Here is an 18877-nt window from a genome sequence, read left to right on the forward strand (position 1 = left end):
GCCCAATGCCTGTTAAACTCGAGATTTGGCTTCAAATCTTGATTTTGGTTGCAGGCTTGGCCATAATTTCAATCAAAGATGATCCTAGAAGGTTTGTGGTCCTAAAATGGAGCTAAATAAACTGGTTCTAAGGGATTCAATACTTGGTTATCCATTTAAAAGCTGGGTTGAGTTCTGACAACACAGAGAATGGCTGCCATGGCTAAGCTCAAACTTTGGATTCAGTTTTGGCCACATGCATGGCTTGTATTATCATTATTTACCTACCATAGGTCTGGTTCTAAGCTAAGGCACGAGGAAAACCATTTGTATGTTGAGATCCATGTCCATACTGCATGATCAGAGTGCAACTCTATAGTTCAACTCATCTCTGAGACTGATATCTCTCTCTATTGCTGTAACAGCTTTAGATCCCATTACAAATGACTAGATCCTGCATGCAATGCTTATGCATGCAAGATCCAGAGCTCCACTAGGCATCCAGGTGATGCTCTGAGCATTACTGGCCAGAGGTACACCAGACAAGCATATGAACCAAATACAAACTTGAATGGACAATAGAGTTAGGGACTAGAACACATACCTATAAGCTTGTAGGGATGCTCAAACCAAGTCCAAAACAAGCCCTTATCCTCTTCGTCCTTCCTTCTCCTTCTCTTTCTTTCTTTTCTTCATCCTTCCCCTCATCTTTCTTCCTTTCTTTCTCGTATTGTAGAAGCAACAACGAAAATGGGAGGGCTGGCCCCTCCTATTTGTAGTCTTTATGCTCTTAAGGCCTATTTGGCCATGCTGCCCTCCTTCCAAGAATGCATTTTTTAGTACATTCAGAGTTATTCCAACTGCATTGGTGGGGTCCACTTGGTTCCAAAGGTGGGTAATGGTTTCAAAAATTCCCACCTACCTCTACGGGGTGTCCATAGGCTGTATGCATTGTTCCCAAGTGTCTGGAGTCCAAAATACAAGTTTCAGACACTTTGGGTGTTTGGGTCAATCGCCCAGAGAATGAAATTTCTATTATTTTACCTTAGCCATGCATAGGAGTTGAGTCTAACACTTGGGCACTTCACCAATCCCCTTTCTAGGACTAAATACACATCTGAATAGGTATGGCCCCTATGTATTTGTTGGGGAGAGAGATTACCTGGGGCTGGAGCTGTACATCAGGTTGTGGGCTGAGCAGCTGCATGGGTTTGTAACCCATCTTCTCACACGTATACTGGATGACATCCTTGGAGGTTCTCCACTGAATTCAACCACAGGGGTGACACTCCACAGTGTGCTTGGGTGATTGGTCACAGGCTCCTGTCCTTCAGGCAAAAATTCCAGTCAGTTTGGGGCAAGTTTAACACCTTTCATTTTCAAGCTGACTATGACATCTAATCTAGCAGTTCAACATCACGTATTAATATCAACAAGCATTAAATCAATGCATCCATAACCAATTCCATAGTCATAACATTAATTCTAAATTTTCATATGCAATTAAATAAAAATATAAACTGACATCAATAAAGATAAATAATTTTATCATCTTCAAGGTGTTCACAGTGTTACACCTACAGGAATGATTCGTATCCACTCACCTTGGCTATATCCCACTTACTCGAAGGACTGCCGATCTTCAAAAGTACTTTGATACGCGTTGCCGAGCAAGTTGTTAAAGCCTAGGGTAATTAATTCAAGATTATATATTAATGAGTGTTAAATAGTTAAAGGAGTCCAGGGGTACCCTTGGTATAAGTTTCAAACCAAGGCCAGACTCAAAACAGATAGGATAGCAGTAGTGGTGTTGTTACACCTACACCCAAAATATACCTTAATACCTCGGGGCAAATTAGACCTTTACCAAGGGTAATGCCATGGTGGTAATGGTCAACACCTATGACCTTGAACCTAGTATTTTATTATAAGTGTCCCCTCGAAGTCCAGAGAGTACAGGTCAAAGCTCCATAATTTTATTGAAGTTTGGGCCCTGACAGCAGTGACGGAGTCACGAACGGACTCACCTAAATTTGTTTCACTCGAGGATCCGCCTGTGCTGTTACCTGCCCTTTTGGTTTATTTTTCTGTGGGACCCACATCCTTGTGTTCCGGACACCATACTTAGACCGTTGGACCATATAGACCCCCACCTTTACCATTAATTGGTTAATTAGGCCATGAAAGTGGGCCCACAAGAGTTAAAATAAATAAATAATGGGTTTTATACCCTAGCTTAAACCAAATGAGCCCTAGTGGACAAATAGGCCTTATGGACTAAGGGACTAACTAGTGTTTGGGGGTACCTAAATAAATAAGACCTAAGACCCCTTTAACCCTTAAAAGACAAACCTAAACTCTTATTCCCTTATCTCTCACCCTCCCAAAGCAAACTGTGGAGGAGAAGAGACAAGGAAAGAAGGAGAAGAAAGAAAGAAGAAGAAGAAGTAGAAGTAGGAGAAGAATAGGAGGGGAAGGGAAGAGGATGGAAGCCATGCCAAGATGGCTGGCTGCCCCACATTTCCTCCTCTTGCTGTCCAAACAAGGAAAGAAGGAGAAGAGAAGAAGAAGAGATGGAAAGGAAGGGAGGAAGGAAAAGGAGGTGGATCTTCAAGGCTAGCTAGGGCTAGAATTGGAGCTCCTCTCACCAAGGTATGACCTAAACCCTTGGCACCTCTCTTTCCATTTTTCATTTTAATAGATTCCTTAAGCTTGAGCTAACCTAGGGTTCCATTTGGGACTCAAGGTGGAGCTCGGTCCTTAATGGAGCTCAAATGGTGCTGACCAAACCCTATTAAAGACCTACATATGTTGCATTGCAGCCATTGTTGCTGAACCTTTGGTTCTATGCCATGAAACCCTATCTTTGAGACCAAACCCTTGTGTGATCTTGGATCCATGAGGTGAACCTAGGTTCTAATGACTCTAGGGAAACCTAAGACACCCTCTCCATGTCTCTGAGTAAAAGGGGTACCCCAAGCTTCAAGCTGGAGGAGAAGCCCTTTAAAATCTCAGAAAAGATTTTTGGTGGACGCACGACCGGATCCACCAATCGTGGTATCGTCCGTCAGTCGGCCCAATGTGATCCCAATGATTTGACATGAACGGATGAAGGAACGGATTCAATCTGTTGCCTCCGCCCATGGGTCAGTTCCCTCTCGGGAATGTCTCGAGGATCGAATGGATGCAAGGGCAGAGTAAGATGGCGTAACCGCCCGTGGATCCGCTCGCTCTTTGGTGTCTCAGAAATCGAACAGATGCACGAACATATCCAAGTAAGAAGTTCTATCCGTGGATCTGCTCCTTATGTTTTGACCTTTTGGCCTGAACAGAGTCAGGGACGGACTCACCCTGTTGCTTCCATCCGTGAGTCCGCTCGTGCTGTCTTGGTTGAAACTTGATTTTAACCTTGGGGGCCTAGCTTGGGACCCCTCTATACACTTGTTAATAATTGCTTTTATGTTTTTAGGCTACCCAACTCGATGGATAGTTGGTGCACTAATGAGATTCATGTCAACCACGCCGGGTGACACCTGAGTTCGGTGAGTGGGTTTTGGGTGACTTTGTTGGGTTTGAATATATAAAATAAGCAATCTTAAGCATGCTATTATATAAATATAAGCATTGTGTGTATGGCATTATTTACCTCAAATGTGAACTATTATGAATGTGATATTATTCTCACCATTGTATCAGGTGACGGTGCCGGCTGTGCCAGTATCGAAACCCTAATTTATTTAATTATGAAAACTGTTATGTGCCATCCTGATCTGTATGTGTCGTACCATGCTAGTACCCGGGTACTAGATGGAATGGGACGTTGATGCACCCGGAATACCTCTCCTGATAATAGGACTTACATATAGTATATCTGTAGCTAGGATGCTTGCTCCTTTATGCTACGACCCTTGCCAATAGGGGTTTATGTGTTGGATAGTCTGAGCACCTGTTGCCTATGGAGGTGGGAGAGGCCAAGTCAAGGGTAGTAATGGCTATCGGGGTCTGCCATTGGGTGACCGGATGGTTTCTATCGGTGTAGGCTCCCGTGTGATAATTGAGGTTTCACTGGGGCGATAGGTTAAGTGACTCGCAGTGTCTCCCGAGTTATCACAGTAGCATACACTTAACCGATAGAATTTGTGTGTTAGGTGAAAAATGAATCTAACATTAGCATGCATCATTCTGCTTGAACTTGTTTGTGTGTATGTATGTGCATTCCCCTTTGCTCCCTCACTAACTGGTGTAGCTAACCCCGTTGTGCAACCCCTTTTTAGTTGATATGCAGGTAATCTCTTGATGAGCACCGTTGGATGCGAATCAAGCGAAGCCGATGGTTGGGACTTGAATGTAGATGTACACCCAAGAATGGTATCCTAGTGGCAATTATTATTATTTAATTTATGTATTCATCCACAATTATGTATAAACTTTATGTTTAATTATAAGGAGAGAAATGAATGGTTACAAATATTGAAATTGTACTATGTGTTACCATTAGAGAACTGATGCTCTATAGTTCACATGATTTAATTAAATTTTGCTTTCGCTAACTCTGTGATTGGAACGATCTATTCCATTTAGTGCGTTCCTTGTTGTTATCACGATTGATGACAGGGTGGACTGTGGCTCGGGACACTATATCTATGATCCTGGTAGGTATTGGGATGACACTGGTTGTCCCAGTCACCCCCTATTGAATGTAAAATATCTTCATCGGGATGGGGGCATGACAGGCGTAAACCGTGTATTCGGTCTCCTTGGTAACAACAGTCTTAATATTCTCATTTGGTCTGCTTCTTTCCCCTTCCAGGGGAACGATCTCTATGTCCATTACACCAGACGACAGTTCTTCCTCCACATCACCATCGAGTTGGGTTGCCTAGCCAGGCTGGTATTCGAAGATTCTAGGCAAGACATATACCATCGAAATCTGGACTTGAGAATGTATGGACCCAAACATCATTTCCACAAAATCAGTGAAATCATCTTCCCTGGGGTTGTCAATGCAAATCTGACCTTGCTTTTTGGTCTCCTGGTCTTCCGCTTGTTCTCCAAATATGTCTAGGTCGCTCTCCACTACATTACAGTCAGACACGTCTGAGTCTTAAGTTGGCCTTTTGCCTTTGGAAATCTTAGGGACTTGACTTTGCTTTACATGAAGAACTACATGGCTCTGTGCCACTAGTTCCTTTGATCCCGAAGGTCGACTAGCCTTTATTTGGGAAGCCATGGTTGGACGTGGATAGTCCCTTTCACTCCCTTGAGAACGCCTGATGGCTGCCTGCCTTCGCTGCCACCTCCTCCTCTGGGTCCTGGTCATCATCGACCATTCTGGCTCTACATAGAACTTTGGGTGCTATGCTACTGTTCAGTCCTGATCTCTCCTTGGCTTTTGATGCACCATCTTGGGTTTGGAGCTTCTGATGGTACTGCCTAAGGAATATCCTTTGTCGAAAATGGCCTTTGGATAGACCGCCCTTGGTTGGTCATAAGAAATACGCTACCTGACCAAGACCCTTTCGAAGCGATCCTTGGCAAATGGTCTGGTTGAATAGCTTCTTCGATACGAGTCATGATGCACACTATGCGGCCTAGCCAGCCAATTCCCATGTTCTACCTTGCTAACTAGCCATTTACCAAGGAATGATGATGCTCCTTTGTTTGGGTGCCCTTATGGCTGATCAATCCTTCTTGGAGGTTATCTTCAATCAAATGCTTGCAATGAGTGCAAACGTTCCACTGAAAATTCTGACCACCTTAATTGGCTGGTGGTTGACCTGCCGATGGGGTATTGGAAAACATGTTGGATTGCTTTGCCTCTAATCTATCTGTGCTAGAAGCTGCGACGACCTTCGTGGTATTCGGCCTGTCTTGGATTGGGCGAACTGCAACTCGAAACTGGGTGGCCTATGGATTCAGAGTATGTTTCCAGGGAGGCCCTGAAGCTATGCCCCTTCTACCCATTGCATCATGCCAGAAACCATAGTGGCATGGCCTGCTAGTGTGGCCACCTTTGAAATGTCTGTACTTACCATGTTGACGGGAAGGGTCCTTCATCAACAAGCATTACCCCCTTCTCCTTCTCAAGAAACTTGATTCGTCCTTCGATGATGGCTTTCTACAATGCATTACATAGAACAACACAGTTAATAGTAGTGTGTGTGCATGTATTATGCCATTTGAAGTATTTCTGATCTTTTAGATCAGCATTAGACGGTATCTGATGCCCTGGTGGAAGTTTGATCTGCTTATCCTTTAGAAGCTGGTCAAAGATAAGCTCGGCCTTTGATATGTCAAAGGAATACTTGACTGCAGCGTCAAAAGTGCTTTGAGGGACCTTTTTGGTTGGTTGTCTTGCTTATCTTGCGTAGCTTGTTTGACTAGGGCCCTGCAGGTGTATAGTTTTCCTTCGGCTATCTCAGCTACATCAATCTCGTAGTCCACAAGACCAATTGATTTACGTTCCCCAAACCCTATTAGCGGAAAGCTATTGCTAACCGTGTCCTTATAATAGGTTTCAATGGAGGCTGCTTTCCGCTGGTCTTCCTCTCTTAGTAGCAACTCATAAGGCACCACTTGGACCACCAACTGGCCTAGGTCACTGAAACTTTGGCCGGCAAACCTCTTCTTGAGTTTAAACTGCAGGGCTCCTAAGAACATTTTCGCATATTCGCTCTCATGCAAGAGAATTGGGCATTTGTACTTGGCTAGTTTGAACCGGTTGATGTATTTGTCAACGGTCTCTCTTGGTTCTTGATGCATCCAGGCTAGGTTCCCTATAGTGGTTTCGGGTTCCGTCTGATAGAACTGGGCATGGAATAGTTCCTCCATCTCCTACCAACTTTGTACTGAGTTGGCGGGCAAGTGGAAGTACCATGTGAAGGCCAAACCGGTAAGTGAGTTCAGGAACAACCTCAGTTTGATCGCATCATTTGCCCCTAGATTTCTGCATAACGATGAAATAGGCAATATGTTCAATTGTGGACATGTTGTCTTCGCCAGAAAATTTGGCGAACTCTGGTATTTTCAAGTTCCTCCCGAATTCAATATTGTCCAGGTGTTCTGGGTAAGGCTTTCTATAAATGGGTTGTGTTATCAGCCTGTATATTGGATCAATACTATCTTGAATCAACCGGGTCAACTCTTCTAGATCAACAACTATCTTATTCCCTTAGGGAAGCCCCTGATTCGCCGTCGGGTTCAGTCCCTGCCCTCGTTGGGCACCTGTGGCCAGGTGGCCTATGTTTGCCCAGGGAAATCCTCTGGTCTTGTGCCATAACCTGGCATCCTTCAGCCTGGATTAGGGAAAGGCGTTCCGCCCTGACTTTGGGCTTGAGCTCGATACCCTCCTAAAGGAATGGCATTTGCCCCTGTTACTACAGAATTAGCGGGACAGTTGCTTGCCCCTAGTGATGTTGCGTGGATGGTAGGACCACGATGTGCCCCTACAGGAATGGTAGGATCATTTTCCCCCGGTGGAGTCATGTTGGCCATGTAGCCATCAAAAGTCCCTGTTGGCCTATTATTTTCACCCACCCCTGGCTAGACTGTGGAGGTTGGTTATGACTGTGGCCCTGTCATGGCCACTGGGTTGGCAGGATTGCTCATTGTATTGATGAGAGCTCTAGCCGCGGCCTGATACAAAGGGTTCCCGTAGGTCGTCTGACGGTCACCAGCGACCAAATGCTGACTAGAGCTTCCTAGGAAGGTAGTCTGTTGGACACGGCCTGAATGGCCTGTGTCTATATTGTTTCCATTGGTTTGGGAGGCCGATGCCTCAGGGAGGACAAATCCTACAAGCCATGCTGGCTCTATAATGGCTATTTGCCTTTGGGCCGTCAAGACCGTAATGATCTCTTCAAAACGGGTCTGCTGGCTACTAAGGAATTGGTCAAAATGAGCTCGCTAGCTATTAGCAGACTAGTTTACTGTTGTGATCACGTGGCATAAATCTTCAGCAACCGGCCTAATAGCAATTACCAAATGCCTCATGTCAGTAGACACACGAGTGAGGGCATCATGCATGGGCATCACAAACTGGTGTGACAACTCCTCACCACTGCTGGTGTCTTACAAATTGGTCACATTGGTCTCACGACCATCCACATATGCTGTAGGGTTTACCAACTCATCTTCTACGACAAATACTTTCCTCTTTTGGACTCGTGTTGCCTTTTTCTTTGGCCTCATTGTGGCTCTTTAGTCTATGAGGGTCCTACCGGGTGTGCCGAAATGTGTTAGTGATTTTTCCAACACCCTCACTGGATGGCACAAGTGCGATGTAGGTCCGGGCATGCCAGAACCTTTGACGCAGGCTTAAACAAGGCTATTAATCCTTATATGACTTCTAATCAAGGGATTAGGGTTCCGTCGTGCCTAAGTAACTCTAAGGACCTTTGGGCTAAACTAAAAGGCGTAAATCACAATTGGGACAATGGCAACAAGTAATGTTAAAGACAAAAGTAAGCACAAAAAAAGACAATGGAAATAACTATTTAAAAATAAACAAGTGCATACAAAGAGATGAACACCAAATCATACCATTATAGAGAGACAACTGAACTCTTGACTCCGTACAACAGGCGATCCGATGAGAGCAAAGTACATGCTAAAATAAGGAAAACAACTGGAAAGTGCAAAGATAAAATTAAAACTATCGTGTTGTGTGTAGTATTGAGTGTGCCTCCTTTGAAGGCATTCTTTGCCTTTTATAGATGGAACCGACAAGGACTCCTTCTTGGCGGCTTATGATGACCGTCATACCCATAAATCCATCCACTGTTGCCACGTGTCCCTAGTCTTGCATATGACCTCCTTGCAAAGTGAGTCACTTTATCGCATCTCCCTCTTTCTGATCGTCTCCTGGCGTGCTGGGTCCCTCTTTGTAACCAACTACCCCCTTACGCCCCTAGTTGACGCCTTCAACCGTGCGTCCTGGTTCCGCCACGCGGCCACATTCTCTAGCCCACCTCTGGCATACCGATGGGTACAAACGAATTCCTTCATGGAATAACCGTCTTTGTCGCCATTGATGGAACCAATCCTTGCCGTCGATGGGTCTTCATTCCTCCGTGTCCTGCCACATGGTTACATATTTCAGCCCTCCCTTGGCCTAAAAGGTAGAAACCAACAGATTTATAGTAGAGGGAATAGATGATCATAAACGATGAGATAATAATATTGTTGTTGTTGTTGAGATCTTCCTTTTGCTGTCCAGTTCCATCCTACACACAGTGAAACCAAAAGGCAGAGCTAGTGAGTGCCTCGGAATAGTTTCGCAGGAGGGGGGGAAGGGGACTCTTTGATGCCTAAGTTAGATCCCGCAGCAATTGTCTCAAATGTCATCCTCCTCCTTAGGGTAACATATTCCTCAAGTTAGGTGGCAGATCCGACCGAAAACCGTCAACCGAATTTGTCAATACCTGAACTGGTATTTATTGTTAGTGATTGTGTTCTTAGTAGGCCACGTGTAAAGTTCCTTATGCATGGTTCCGATGTGAGACCATGGCTGAGGGTCCAACCAGGCTGTTAATTCTTAGAGAAATGTACTTGGACACCCCCTATACTATGGCCATTTTGCTTACAATTACCAACATTTGAAACAATTACTTGACACCCCCGAAAACTGACGGTGTTAGTCTGCTGTTAGTATTTAATTGGAAATATTCATGTTACCCTAATCACTTATTCAATAGAAAACAATGAAATTGACAGATTTACCCCCTTCTCCTTCTTCTTCTTCTTCTTCATGCAACCCACCGCCCCTACCCCTACTGATTGCAAACCCTAATTGATTTCAAACCCTAATCGATTCAGAAAATTTCTCTTTTCTTAAATAAATTTCAAATCAAAATAACCCAAAATCCTTAATTGATTTTCAAATTAAGGTTTTGAATCTGATTTTTCCTTTTTCTCTTCTACAAGATGGAGTTTTGGAGAAACCAATCTGTTCTTAGACCAAACATTTCTCTCACCGCTGTCCAAACCACCAAAATCCATGAGAAAAATGGTTCTTGAGACTTAAAAGACTTCCTATACCAATCCTCTCACCAAAACAACATGGATTCGCCCCAAATGTAAACTTTTGAGAAATGAGGGAAAGGGGTACTTCAAATTGGGAGTCAGTCCTGAACCTAGACGAAAAAATAGAGGAAAAACAATCCGTAGAAGCTCAAATGAGAAGACACCCCAGTACTACTGGTACAACTCTGTTGTTCAGTGCAGCTCTTACAATCTGGAAAAAATCCAAATGAACAAAAGGGTATAAAATCTGGGTTTTGAGAATTAGGAACACTGAGATTCGAGGAGACAATGTCACATTAATGGGTTCATGAAAAGGACTAATGACCATCTGAGATTTATGTTTCTCTGTACTCTGCATCTTCTGCAAGTGAATTTAATGAAACCTCATTCAAACCGTAAACATCTGTCAAGATTCTGCTTTTTTTTTTTAAAATCGATTAGGGTTAATCAAGCATTTGCTTTTTTCTGAAATTGATTAGGGTTTGAATCTGAAATCGGTGGGTTACAGGCAGAAGAAGGATTTGAGTTATTTTGATTTGAAATTTGTTTAAAAATAGAGAAAATTTTCTGAAATCGATTAGGGTTTCTAAAATCGAGGTTTGGGATCTATTAAGCAGGAAAGGCCACGGTCTCACTGGAGCTCTCACAGAAAGATGGAGCTCTATATCAAAGCTCAGCCCTTTTGGGTTTTGGTGCCCTTGGTTCTGGGTTTCCTCCTGGTGCTCAAGTCTGCCTTAGTGTCCCTCAGATGGGTTTACATCTACTTCTTGAGACCTGCAAAGGATCTCAAGAAATACGGTTCCTGGGCACTTGTAACCGGACCTACAGACGGCATCGGAAAGGGGTTGGCCTTGGAGTTGGCCCGGAAACACCTTAATTTGGTGTTGGTGGGTCGCAATCCTGAGAAGCCCAAGGGCGTGTCCGATGTGATTAAGTCCAGATATGGTTGCAGGAAGAAGAAGAAGAAGAAGAAGGAGAAGAAGGAGAAGGAGGGGGTAAATCTATCTTTTTCTTTTTTTGTTTGTGGAAAGGGGATAAATCTGTCACTTCAATCCCCTTTAAGGGTAGTTTAGGCATTACAAAAAACTTAACCAATGTCATCATCACTAAACTGACGGACTTGACGTACTTGAAAGAAATGGTAAACTATAGGGGGTGTTCAAGTAATTGTTTCAAACGTTGGTAATCGTAAGCAAAATGGTCATATTACAGGAGGTGTCCAAGTAATTTGCTCTAATTCTTATTTCATAAACCGGTTTCTGGTTCAACCTTGTTACACATGTCTTCACGCTATTGGAGATTGGATTTTGCCTGCTTCAATTGTCAACAATGCGGTGAGGACTTTGGCTTATATCTATCTGGACTAGATGGAGGTGAAATTAAAGTGTGTTGGTGTGTGTCTCTCTCTCTCTCTATATATATATGAAGTGACATAGGAAACAAGGTAGATCAAGAGAAATCTGCTCACCAAACGCATATCTACAGCCTAACTGTATTTCTTTTAAAAATTTACACCTAAAGTCAACATTGCTGAAGTGGTTAGGAAACTTCATGAAACAAGTTGGAAGAGAGCCATAGCGAATTTCTTCCTTGGTCAACATTGCTGAAGTGGTGAGGAAACTTCATGAAACAAGTTGGAAGAGAGCCATAGCGAATTTCTTCCTTGGTCAACATTGCTGAAGTGGTGAGGAAACTTCATGAAACAAGTTGGAAGAGATCCATAACGAATTTCTTAAATCAAGGAAGGAATATACTTGGGGGCCTCCGGAGTCAGCATCCTTCGTACTAAATTGATTGAATGTGGAAACGAACTGCTTACAATGAATGAGAGACGTAGAAACAGCAGAAAAAAAAACACAAGAGGTGGGACCCCATGGGTTGGATAGCTTTGTTGTGGTGTAATGATGTTTAAATTATTATTTATCTTATTCAAGTTGTTTGCTTTGCCTTCCACGCTGGCCTTTCAAGCTCGAGGCAGGCATCCTTTTCACAGAAATACGGTTGTTGTGATGAGAGTGGAGGAAAGGACATGAACATATATGGATGAGATTTTCAAGCTCGAGGCAGGCATCCTTTTCACAGAAATACGGTTGTTGTGATGAGAGTGGAGGAAAGGACATGAACATATATGGATGAGATTTTTAATTTAAATATATTAAATAGTATTAGAATTAGTTAAGACAATAATTTGACCCTCTCCTCCACCATTTTATCTTACTTTCCGTACTTTATTTAACTTCAATTAATTCCTACCACTACGCCACATTTACTCTTTTTTTTTTGGTGGTCTATACGGCCGTACGGCACTTAACATATCCATGAACATTTCATCTACTTGTAACACATAGTAGCAGCTACGTTTGGTTGCAAGGTGAATTAAAGGGAAGAGAAGTGAATTTTTCAAAACCTATAAAAGAAACTTTTGTAATCACCATCCTTTGTGATTGTATAAACTACTTAAATTTCTTACCGTATTTAATATATGATATATTTTACATATAATTTTTGTGGGAGAAAGAATGCCACCCAGTCGTGCAGCACATGCACGCTGTCCCTACCCCTAGACATAAGGGTGCGTGTAATCACCGCCACACCCTTGGAAAGATGGAAATGATCAGGGTTGCGGTGGTCATTTCACACGCCCCTGTGTCCGGAGAGGGTCAGATGTACGCAGCCTTACCCTTATTTTTCAGAGAGACTATTTTCAGGACTTGAACCCGTGACCAAGCGTTCAAGAAGTGAGCACTTGACCAACGCGCCAAGCATGACCTTAAAGTGACATCCACTAAGTGTCAAAATAAAGCATTAAAACTCTAAGATTACGAAATGGAAACACAGCAATGGTTAAACTACCGAGAAAGGGCATAACAATAAATGAGGAGGTATATCACTTGAATTTTTTATTATTTTTTGGAGACAGGAGGGGTATCCGACTTTAAGTCGAGTAAATCCCCCCGAGATCGTACATGACACCCGCGTCACGCACGAATCGGGAGCTTCTGGCCCCTAATGAACCTCAGACGGGTGGTCCCAATAAATTATGCAGTGGCAAAGGTTTTATAACGAGACCTCACTTCCTAAGACGATATTACTTGAATTTAAGTATGAGATTTGATGAGCTGCAAATCGAAACCATTATTTAAATCGATATCCAATGATCAGACCTATGGTATTACCAATCTATATAAAAAAAATCCGCTTATAATCTACATGTAACGGCTAAGTGGGGATCACACATAGATACCCTATGGATGCCGCTGTACATAAAAGCCTTTTGGCTTTATATTTCCAAGTGGATGAGTCGCCCCAGTAGTTTTGACTTTTGATTAGAAAAATGTATTCGATTCAAATAATAATTGGTAAATGAAACGTGACGGTTAGAATTAAACGTGATCAGAATAATTGGAAATATTGAGATATTCTCATTTTAATATATAATAATATATAATGTAATCCTTTGTGAGATTGTTTAAATAACTGTATATTTTGGTTATCTTTTCTCTTTTTCTCATATTAATTGGCCGGGTTTCAGTAGAGAAAAGATAGAGAGATTCAGAAGGCGGAGGACGGTCAAATGATCAAGGAGACTCCATGGAACGGATATGCAGCAAAATTCTTGCCGTTATCATCTTGATTAATCCAGTTTCTTGATCTTCGATTTGCAGCGGATTAGAAGGATAAAAAGTTTCATAATTTTGTCAAGTCTCTTGATTGATGGAGAGTGGTGATGAAGATAATACAGAGGGATCTTCACATGTTGAAGAAGACAAGATCTTTGTGGCACTGGGGAATGTTATGGAGGAAAGCACATGGACTTTGCTTTGGGCACTGAAGAACTTTCGGAGGAAGAATTTCTACATTCTTCATGTTCACCAGCCAGCTCAAGAGATCTGTGTCAGTAAGTTTCAAATTTCAAATTTCCCAAGGTTCTATCTGAACCTCTCTTGCTCTCATGTGAGTGAATATCGTTGCTTTTGAAATCAATGTTGATTTCTTTTTCTTTTCGGAGCATAGTTGCTCAAAACTGTAGACTTGTGATCCATGGATAAAGATTTTCTTCATGTTAGACCTATTGTGTAGAAAATCTTCAATATATTCTGGCCTTGTATGAACCATTTCCAGTGACTTCTACGTACTAATCATAGCATCCGAAATGGTTTATACATAAAAACATTAGACATATTCCACAAATTAATCATCCCTTAGAGAGGAATTCATTGAGCTGTTTCTGTGAGTTGAATAAATTAACAGTTTCATGATTTTGGGAATTAAATTTGATAAAGTATGACTCCCCCCAATGTTTTTATACATTATATTGCTTTTTACCCCCAACTAGTTTGGACAAGGCTTTGTTGAATCAAAGTACTTGGTAAATTTGGTCCAATAATGTCTAGTTCAAGAGGGTGGGCCTTGGTGCAACGGTAAGGTTGTTCCATTGTGATCAAGTACTCACGGGTTTGAGTTAAGAAACAACCTCTCAGTGAAAATATATATTCTTTTAATGGATTCTAGTTAGGTTTTTACTGTCTTCTTCAATCCGTCATTAATAGCTATTTCTAATGTTTTGTTTTGATTTTTTTCCTTGGATTTCAGTGGGTGCGAAATTTAAAGCAGATGGACTAGATAGGCATCAAGTTAGAGCATACCGAGAAAAGGAAAAGAAAGAAATGAATGATCTTCTAAATGAGTACCTTGATATTTGTCTCCATGCTGGGGTAATGCTTCTTTTTCTTTTCCTTCGACTACTTTTGGTGTTGATTTACTTTGCAAAAACAATTGACATTTTATAGTTAAATCAAGCAATGTTGTCTATTCTATTTAAGATTAAGAAAGAAATCGAATAAGGTGTGTTTAAAAGAATATTGATTCTGGTTGAAAGCTTTTCCCTGGGTAAGTGTGAATTTTAAATTTTTTTTGGGTAAACAAAGCTTTACTAATAAGAGTGTATAATATACTTGGATTCCGAATTACAAGTTTTGAGAAGATATGGAGTACATATTGGCCAATTAGTCCTACATGTCAAGGACGGAATCCTCCTACCAAGGGAGTTAGCTAAACTATTGACCTCCCTTGGAATAAAAGCAAAAGTACATGACTATAAACTCAATGTCAAATAAGTAATATCTTGGATAATAGGAATCACTGAAAGTGGTGAATCATTGCACTCACCGATGAAGATAGAGATTGGTACTTTGTTGTCAATTTCGACAATTAGATGGTCCATGTTATTTTCAATAGCTTGAAATATGCTCATCAAATAGGAGTTGGCCATTGTTCATGTTCTTAATGATTATTGGCCTTACTAATTCATCTTTACAGGTCTATGCAGAGCCAATATGCATTGAAATGGAAAATGTTGAGAGAGGGATTGTAGAGCTCATTGCGCAGCATGGGATCACAAAACTTGTCATGCGAGCAGCATCAGACAGGCATTATTCAGAGTATGAACCATCTAATAACAATATGCAACCATTATATGTTCATCTCCATGTACCTATTTTTGTTTTCTTATACCATCGCCCACCAAGTAAGAAGCCTTTGCTTTGAACATCCATCTTTTTGAGCCATGTGGAGGGCTGATCTTCACCATCTTCACAAGGTCACCTTTTTGCGACTTTTAGGAATCCTTCATTCTATTAGATAGTCCTCCATGTATGATTATTGCAGATATTTGTATTGGTCCAAAATTGCTCTAAGGGTACTGTTTTTCAACCTCTTTCCTTTATTTTATTTTGACAAATTATAATAGTTTGTTTGGACTCAAACTTGAGACATGTGCAGATGTAACTGAGGCATATCTGTATTAAGATTTGTTTCCTTATATTAAGGTAATAATCCCACATTGGTTGTGGGTGCTCTAACCATTAAGTATAAGAGCTAGAAGAAGCCACCCCACTTTGAACTAATTGGTTTTAAGATAGAAGCTTAATATGGTATCAAAGCGGATATGTTGGGCCTCCGTCGATAATGGGCCGTACTCTACCCACGAAGACAGAGCCCAGAAGAGGCCTACACGTAAGGGGTAATACTGAGGTAATAATCTCACATCGACTGTGAGTGCTCCAACTATCAAGTATAAGATCTACAAGAGGCCATCCCACTTTGAACCAATTGGTTTTAAGATGAAAGCTTAATACGTTCATGTGGCAAACAGTACCACAAGTTTTGAGATGGGTCATGGTCTTGACAAACTGTGCCCTCTTGCTCTACACCCAAACATTGATTTTGAAAGAATTAGGGGGGTGGGGGGTCATGAGAAATATTATGAGCCAATTTGTGCTGTCAACCAACCTGCAAAGACAACATAAACTCTTCATTAAATTCCTTATAGATTATTTGAATTTTTATAAACTTGACACATTTATGGATCAAAGTCTATCAGGTACCTGAGATGTGTTTTACTAAAATTACAAAAAAATAAGTCACTTTGCTATCCCATATATGTTATGAGACAAATCATTTACCCAAGCTCTATTATATTTCAGGAAAATGGAAAAGCTGGAATCCAAGAAAGCAATCTTTGTCTACAATGAGGCCCCAGTTTCCTGCCATATTTGGTTTGTCTGCAAAGGGCATCTCATCCTCAAGAGGTATTCTTATCTTTTTCTCTTATTGTTTTTCCATTTTTTTTAAAACTTTCAAATTAGCGAATCACATCATTAATAATACTTATTAATTATATTTTTAGTTTCTTGAATCTGTCTGTTTCATGACCCTGCAGGATATACTTATCTTCATAGTTTTTCTTATTTATTTATTTATTTTTCTCTTTTCAAATTTGACTATCATGAAAACTTAAAATTGGAACCAAATCCAACAGGGAAGGTATTTCAGAGGAAACTGCAATAAAGGCTCCATCAGTCCTGGATAGTCCTATGAGGATAATTCACCAACTAGATCAACCGAGAAATATACAACTTCCCAAATCATTCAGCCATGGTGCTGGTGGTAGTAGTTGGCCAAGAAGTCCAGTTCAGAATCAAATCCAACGAGCTACATCTACCATAAGTGACACTACTAAAGTCCCTGCAAAACTTACTAATCCAGTTCAGGACCTATTCCGACGAGCTTTTTCATCTCGCAAAAGAAATACTGAGAGTTCAACAGGAAGGGAACAAAAGGCATCTTCTTCCAGAGGAGAGGCTTTAGGAATACAAAAACCAATTAGATTTTCTTCTCAGAGTTCAGACTGTTCATCGCGACTTTCAATTGGCAGTTCAGAGTCAATTTTAGGGAGTGAGACGACTGATAATGAGAAATCATCTTCTACTATTGAGCTTTTACTGGTATGTGCTTGTGACTTACTACATTTTAATTTGCAAAGTGGTTTGAATTCTTCTGCAGATTTTTTATCTCATTCAATCAATTAATCTTCTTGAATGTTGATTAATTATCAATTGTAATGCTTGGTCTTGAATATTTTTATCTCTAACTATGTAAATGGTAGATAATAAGATCTAGTTTATTCAAATACTAACTATGAGCTCATACAGAATTTTCAAAGCTTCATATCTGATGAATATTGAAAGAGTCCGTAGTTACAAATACTTAATTGCAACTAGTTTGTTTACCATATATTAGTAATAATCAAATTCATAAAGTTAACTTTTTCTTATCTATTGGACAATAATAATAATAATTATGAACATATACTAAAATATAACAATGGTTGGCATTAAAAAGGTATAATTTCTATTTCACTACCTTTTTTTTTTTTGGGGGGGGGGGGGGGAGGGGAGGAAGAGAAAGTCAAAGCAGGTCATACTATACAACTATACCTAGAAATAACTGAACTAAACAAGACAATCTTATGCCAGGGATCTTTCTGGGATTTTGATCTAATTAAATTCTAGGTAGAAGTGCAGGTAGATGTAGAGGTAACTTTCTTGGAATAATTTGGAAGCCATGAACTAAATCACAACTACCCCCTGGCCTCAGCAGGTTTTTTTTTTGCTAAAGATCAGCAGGAATATATTAAAAAATAAAAAAGAATACAAGGGGAGAACGTCTAGGCATACCCAGACGAGAACAACAACAACTCACTAACACCAAGGCTAGTGACAACCAACGAAACAGCCTAGGACCCTAAGCAAATCTGAACCTAGGCCTACTCAAAGCATCATCTGACAGTAACGATTGGATCGAGGGAGGAAACTCCACGAACCAAGGAGAGGAGGACTCCCATTTTGCCGCCATCTTCGCCAGAAAGTCTGCCACTGGATTCGCTTCTCTAAAACAATGGGTGACTTTCCAAGAAATGGAATCAAGAAAAGGCTGCAGACCCATCCACTGTTGAGTGACGAACCAGGGGATAGATTTGGCATTAAGCGCATCCACCACAGCCTTGGAGTCACACTCCACCCAAAGATGAGTAATCCCCAAATCTTTAGCTCTTGACAGCCCAATGAAGATGGCCCTGAACTCCGCCTCATAGTTGGTCAAGTTACCGAGGAAAACACTAAAGGCAGAAATATGAGTGGCCCGATGATCTCTCAGGACACCACCTGCACCTGCCCTGCCCGGGTTCCCTAACGAACACCCATCCACATTGAGTTTCACCCACCCAGGAGAAGGGCAGTGCCATCTAACTTCCAACATCACCCTAGTAGGATTAGGTATGATGAGAATATCCAATCTACGGGCGCAACACAAATCAATAATAGAAGAGACGCGGGTGGTAAAGGACCACGAGAGCTCCTTCATAGAAGTAAGGAAACCAGAAAATACCTTCTCCACCTCCGAAGCGATCCCATCAAACCTTCTGTGATTGCATTCCAACCAAATACAGTACATCATTATGATCATACCCACTGTCCAGGCGTCCTTCATAGGCACCACTCTAGCTTTCCTTTTACCCCAAAGAAAAAGATCATCG

The 18877-nt window shown here is 41.3% G+C and overlaps 1 protein-coding gene across 1 annotated transcript; it reads left to right on the plus strand.

Moving 5' to 3' along the window:
• Positions 1-13680: 13680 nt before the first annotated feature.
• LOC122665402 (U-box domain-containing protein 33-like) lies at positions 13681-17897 on the plus strand. Its single transcript, XM_043861550.1, has 6 exons — positions 13681-13900; positions 14596-14717; positions 15322-15443; positions 16488-16592; positions 16823-17288; positions 17856-17897. Exons 1-6 carry the CDS (start codon positions 13717-13719, stop codon positions 17895-17897), a joined length of 1041 nt encoding a protein of 346 aa, XP_043717485.1. The 5' UTR covers positions 13681-13716.
• Positions 17898-18877: the final 980 nt, after the last annotated feature.

The sequence above is a fragment of the Telopea speciosissima genome, chromosome 6 (genome assembly GCF_018873765.1).
Source record: "Telopea speciosissima isolate NSW1024214 ecotype Mountain lineage chromosome 6, Tspe_v1, whole genome shotgun sequence".
NCBI lineage: Eukaryota > Viridiplantae > Streptophyta > Magnoliopsida > Proteales > Proteaceae > Telopea > Telopea speciosissima.